Source organism: Camelina sativa, chromosome 11 (assembly GCF_000633955.1).
Source record: "Camelina sativa cultivar DH55 chromosome 11, Cs, whole genome shotgun sequence".
Classification (NCBI taxonomy): Eukaryota; Viridiplantae; Streptophyta; class Magnoliopsida; order Brassicales; family Brassicaceae; genus Camelina; species Camelina sativa.
In genome coordinates this window covers 44,828,035-44,834,604 of record NC_025695.1, presented here as the reverse complement: position 1 = coordinate 44,834,604, position 6,570 = coordinate 44,828,035, and the positions used below count along the sequence as shown (strand labels likewise).

The window sequence follows — 6,570 nt, the reverse complement described above, 5'->3', positions numbered from 1 at the left end:
TTTTTTTTTTTTTTTTTTGGGAGAGAGAAGAGAGAGAGAAGAGGGAGGATGGTTAAACAAAAAAAAAAAAAAAGGGGTTGGAGCTTTTGTTGTGTTTTGTTTTTGGGTTCTCTAACAAATTTTGCTTGTGAGTTAATAAAAAGATAAAAAAACAAGATTGGTTGTGATAAAACAGGTGATATTAAACGTTACTAATTATAATTAGGTGCAAAAAGAAATTAAGATGCTAATTATAGTTACTATTGATCTGTTTAATGCTTTTTCTCTTTTTTCCAAGATTTTGTAAGGTTAAATGAACACTGTATAAATTAAAGAAAAATCAGGAATTAATATAAGTATTCCTGCATTTATTAGCAAAACCAAAGAAAACTATTAAAAAAAATCTTCTGGATAACAAAGAGGGAAAATCGGTATTTTCATACTCCAGCTAAGGAGTATGTTGAATACATACCCTAACTATAGCATTGAGCAAATCCATATATAAGGTTAAGTAAAATTCAAATTGGTTGCGCCAACTCGACAAATTGTGTAAGAACATGCCCAAGTTGTAACGGTGTTATCTGACCGTTAACGACTGCTTACGTGGCTGCCACGTATGAAACGACGTCGTTTGGAGAAACAAAAAAGAGAGCTTTGTTTTGTCCAAAACGACGTCGTTTCCATTGTTTTCCTCTTTTTTCCATTTTCTTATTTCCCGAATCACATTTCTCTGTTCAACATCTGGATTTGGGATTTCTAAAAAAATTAGGGTTTTCTCTCTTCTTTTCATCTATAAGTCAATTGATTCAATTAGCAACGGTTATCGATTCTGAGGAGTGTGTGATAGTGCAGTTAACTGCATTTGCATCCGAAAATGAGGTAAATTTTTGTTCACTTTTTAGGATTTTCGAAATTTAGGGTTTTCAAAATTTAGGGGTTTTCGAAATGTGGAGGTTTTCAAAATTTAGAGGTTTGCTCAATTGAGATAATTAGGAGTGTTTATTTTGAAAACATGATAGATTTGAACGAAATTCGATATTATGTTTGAACAAAATTCGATAGTGGTGGAAGAACTGTCTAATAGTTTTTTTTTAAAATCTTTTTCAGCGATGAGGATGTAATATTCCAATGCTACAATGGTGGGGAGTTTGGAGTTGTTGATGGGATTAAAACTACATATGAAAGAGGATCGGTTCTAACCCTTGAAAGCAAAGCAGAAACAGTTGTGACTAATCTGATGGCGGTATTGGACGATCCTCTTTGTGGGGAGAAGATCTGGTTTAAGTATCCCTTTGAGGATTTTGCACAGGTGAAGTTATTGATTGAAGGTCAGAATTTTGAGAACATGTGTAGAACCGCGGTTTGGGTTAAGGGGATAGACATTTTCATAGAGAAAGAAAATTATGAGCTCCTTGGCGATGGTGAGGGTTTAGAGCGTGATGGATCTGAAGGAGGTGAGGGTTTAGAGGGTGATAGAGATGGTCGTAGGGTTTTTGTTGATATGGAAGATTGAGTGGAGGAGAATTTAGCAGGTTTTGTTGACGTAGAAGTGCATGATAATGACGAGGATACTCCTCCCAACTCAGATTCCGAGGAAGTTGAAAGAAGATATATGAGGTGCAAAAAAGGTAGTGGAGAAATCAGATTAGAGCAAGTGTTTGATAGTATATCAGAGTTTAAAGAAGCTGTGGTTGATTATGCGCTGAAAAATGGAGAGAATATAAAGTTTACAAGATGGGGATCAGAGAGAAGTGAAGTTAGGTGTGCCATTGGAGGGGATTGCAAATTCAAAATCTACTGCTCCTATGAAGAAAAAATTGGAAAGTACATGGTGAAGACATGCAATGATTTGCATGCATGTACAAAGGATGGGTTTAGTAAAGTGATCAAGAATGGAGTCCTTGCTCAGCTGTTCTTGAATGATATTAGGAAGGATCCCACATTCAAAGCTAAGGCGATGCAAGATACAATTGAGGAGCGATACAATATATATTCTACTTATGATCAGTGCCGAACAGCTAGAGCAAAAGCATTGAAGATGATTCAAGAGGAATATGATGAGCAATTTGCTCGAATGCATGAATACATGGAACATCTTTTAGAGTAAGTAAATTTGTTTTCTTTTTCTGCTTTACTTATAATACGAGAAGTTGTCTCAGTTTCTAATATGTGTTTGAATGTGTTTGAATTCTGTTTGGTATATCAAATCCAGGATCAACAGTGGACGTTGTGACAATGACTGATGATAATGGTGTAGTCAAGTTTGATAGGTTTTATGTCTGCTTTGCAGCTCTTCTCAAAACTTGGATAGCATATTGTCGCCCAATAATTGGCATATATGGATGCTTCTTAACAAATAGTGTGAAAGGACAACTGTTGGCAGCTGTAGGAAGAGATGCCAACAATCAGTTCTACCCGGTTGCTTGGGCAGTTGTGCAAACAGAGAACTATGACGCTTGGTTGTGGTTCATTCAAAAGCTGAAGGATGATTTGAAGCTCAGAGATGGTGATGGATTTACTCTTATTTCTGATAGACAAAAGGGGTTGCTCAATGTTGTTGATCAAGAGTTACCAAAGGTGGAACACCGGATGTGTGCACCCCATATCTATGGCAATCTGAGAAGAGTTTATCCGGGTAAATATTTGCCTAAGAAGTTGTTTTGGGCAGTTGCCAAGAGTTTAACGAAGCAGAGTATAATAGAGCAATCGAGGAATTGAAAAAGTTTGATGAAGGTGTGTATGATGCTGTCATGCAAAGAAATCCGCGAAACTGTAGTTGAGCCTTCTTCGGCTGCAAATCAAGTTGTGAGGATGTTTCTAACAACTTTTCTGAGTCATACAACAATGCCATCAATAAAGCTCGGAAGATGCCATTAGTGGAGATGTTGGAGACAATAAGAAGACAAACTATGATCCGTATAGATGTGAGGCTCAAGAAGGCTATGAAACGTCAAGGGAAATACACTCTTAAAGTCGCCAACACCATCAAGGAAGAAGAGAGGTTGCGAAAGTATTGCCAGGTAATTCCTTGTGGAAATGGGCAGTATGAGGTTCTTGAAAATAAGCATGGATTCAAGGTGGATATGAATGCAAAGACAAGTGCATGTCGAAGATGGAGTATGACAGGGATCCCTTGCCGCCATGTTTTAAGAGTTATACTGACCAAGAAGCACAATCCTAAGTCGTATGTTAACTGTGATTGGTACTTGGTATCAACAAATGTCAAGATTTACTCTGAGTCGATCTCAGCAGTTGATAGCATTGGTTTTTGGATAAGATCTCAAGAGCCTAGGATTCAGCCACCACCACGAGAAGTTACAAAAGGTCCCAAGAAGACAGAAAAAAAGAAAGAAGGGCAAGAATAAGTCTCCAAAGAAGAAGTCAAAAGGAAAAAGCAAACAAGAACAACCGGAGAAGAGAATCAAAGTTTCAAAAGCTGGACGAGATAGTCGTTGTGGCCGGTGTAGTACCGTCGGTCATAATACTAGAATTTGTCCGACTCTCGGAGTTGTTGGTAGAAGGTGGAAGAAGAAGAAAACTGGTGAAGAACCAAGCCAAGAACCAAGCCAAAGACAAAGCCAAAGACTTAGTCAATCACCAAGCCAAGGACCAAGCCAGCAATCTCAGAATGATTAATGGTGAGTCTTTTTATTGATCAAACTTCTGCTTATTAATAGCTTCATTATCATTACTCAGGTTTTCACATGTTATTTTTGTTTATTTTTGTAGTGTATGAATGGAATGAAAGAACTGAATAGAAGGAAGTGACGGATGGAAGTTTTTTGTTTTAGTCGGATGAGATTGAAAGTTTTTGTGGTAATCTCATGGTAGTTTATGGTGTAGTTCGGTGAATTTTAAGTTTTTTGTTGTACTCAAAACATGGCTTCTACTTTTAATCTAATCAAAACTTATTGAAGTTTTATGTTAATCTTAACATAGTTAACAACAAAAACACTTAACAAATCTATTCATTCATTACTGAATCCAACACATTACACAAATATTACATAGTAAACAAAAGCCACAACTAAACCACCACAAACAATCATGTTTTTGAAGCTTCTTAGCTCTTGAATCTCTTTCTCACAGGAACTAACCACACCTTTGAGCTCTACAATATCTTTTTCACATGTTTCTGCGATTTCTTTGATAGCTTCTACCTCATATAATCCCTTTGCTAAGCTTCCCACTTCTCTTTCTATCTTGTCAACTACACTTTCAACCTCTTTCATCTCCTCAACCTTGCTTATGTTGGTCCACTTAAACAAATGATTTGGATTCTAATACAAAAATACACATTATGAGAAGGTTATGAGAACAATTTTCATATGAACAACTATATTGATTACCTCGTCGGATCCATTAGGACAACAACGAAAGAGTCTTCCAGGATTTTTCATTGTGTTTGAAATTCTCATTACAGAGAATCGACCACATCTACATTTTCGTGGGATTCCCCTTCCAGTCACATTGACTTTGTTGCTCACTCCTTCACCAAATAAGGGATTCACCAATTCACAATCAAATAATATTTCTATCAAAATACACAAATAAAAGGAAACTAAACACATAATGTTCTCAATTACTCACCTGAAGGAGCTGATGATGAAGACATCTTACTCGATTTCGCCCAAAAACCCTAAATGTTTTAAAAATCCCCAAATCAATTGAACCAACTTTCTCTCGATTCGGGAAATAAGAAATATGGAAGAAGAGGAAGACAATGGAAACAACGTCGTTTTGGACAAAACAAAGCTCTCTCTTTTGTTTCTCCAAACGACGTCGTTTCATACGTGACAACCACGTAAGCAGCCGTTAACGGTCAGATAACACCGTTACAGCTTGGGCATGTTCTTACACAGTTTGTCGAGTTGGTGCAGCCAATTTGAATTTTACTTAACCTTGTGTATGGATTTGCTCAATGCTATAGCTGAGGTATGAATTCAATATACCCCCTTAGTTGGGATATGAAAATACCGATTTTCCTTACAAAGAGTGTAAAGACCTTTAGAATTGCGAAATCATTTTAAAAACATAATTATATAGCATTATAAATGCTACTTTGCATTTTTTCTGAAGTTGTAAATCTAGGCTTGGACGTTTCAGGTACCAATTCGGGTTCAGATTGGCTATTTCGGATTTTTGGGTTTTTCGGTAAAGGGATCCTAGACCCATTCGGGTATTTATAGTATTCAGATCAGATTTCGGATAAACACACATAAGATTTGGATCGGATTTAGATTTTACTCAATACCCAAAATATACTTTAGATTTGGGTTCGGTTCTGATTATTTACATATTAAGCTTAACAAAATACTTGAATTCAATCCAAATTCCAAATAAATCCAAATTCAAATCTCTTTAATTCTAATATTAAAAGTGAAGAAAAGTTATGACAAACACGTTTATTGTTGAAAATGTTCTATTTATTTTATCTTTTTCTTCTTTATAATTTTTAATATGTAGAAACAATAATTTAGTATCTAAAGTTCATGAGTATAAATAAAAATGTAACTAAGTTTGTATAAAATAATTATAATCTCTCATATCTAAAATTACAAAAAAAAAAAAAAAAACAGTAGAATGGTATCAACAACAAGGGGCAAACCCATGTTATAGATTGTAAGGAACAATTACATATAGTAATATATAAATATTTGAAGTTTTAATATTAATATGAGATATTAAAGTGGTAAAATGGTTACACTGCACCCAATAAATACATAAGATTCCAATAAATACATAAGATTGTGTGGGTTTGAGTCCTACTATTAACTACTCCCTCTGCAAAGTACTTGATGTTTTAAGATTTTCACTAGGATTAAGAAAAACATTTAATGTTTAGCAATAAGTGTATTGTTTATTTATAATAAGATATTTTATAGTTATTAACCAATAATATTTCATTAAAATTTTAAATTCTTAATTAATGATTTTTGAAATGATAAAAGTATACAGAAAATCATTTTTTATGATACAAAAAAATACTAGAAAATTATTATTTATAATACAGAGGGAGTATTTTTCGTTGGCTTCGGAATTTGAATATTTTTCTCAGGCTAAGGCTATGTAAAGTATAGATTTTTTTATACAAAACAGCATGAAATTTAAACTGATTCAACAATTTAGGAAAAATACTCGTAATAGAGTATATACTGCAGATGTAGTTACACACTAAAATAAAGATACTAAATGGCTTGTGACAAACAAACCAAAATAACTAGACAAGTAATTAAAAAAAAAGTGTCGTTCAATCTTCGATTTGGTTTTCTCCTCGAAGGAAAAACAAAAACATTTGAAAGGTTAATACTTAATAAATGAAATTAATTTACAGTCAAATTTTTAGTACTAAAAGAAAATTTGTTTTCTTTTTATGGATAAAAAATAGTTAGCTCAAAGAGAAAACTGGATATTATGTTGCCAAATGGTTAATGAAATTTATGTATACAAAAGTCAAAGAGAAAACTGGATATTATGTTGCCAAATGGTTAATGAAATTTATGTATACAAAAGTCAAAGAGAAAACTGGATATTATGTTGCCAAATGGTTAATGAAATTTATGTTCCTAATGTATACTACAGCTGTATTCA

General features: G+C 34.0%; 1 protein-coding gene across 1 annotated transcript; it reads right to left on the bottom strand.

Annotated features, from left to right (window-relative positions):
- On the bottom strand, positions 3,972 to 4,594 carry LOC104728974 (uncharacterized protein At4g04775-like). Its single transcript, XM_010447879.1, has 3 exons — positions 4,570 to 4,594; positions 4,329 to 4,468; positions 3,972 to 4,259 (listed from the first exon to the last, which is right to left on the bottom strand). Exons 1-3 carry the CDS (start codon positions 4,592 to 4,594, stop codon positions 3,972 to 3,974), a joined length of 453 nt encoding a protein of 150 aa, XP_010446181.1.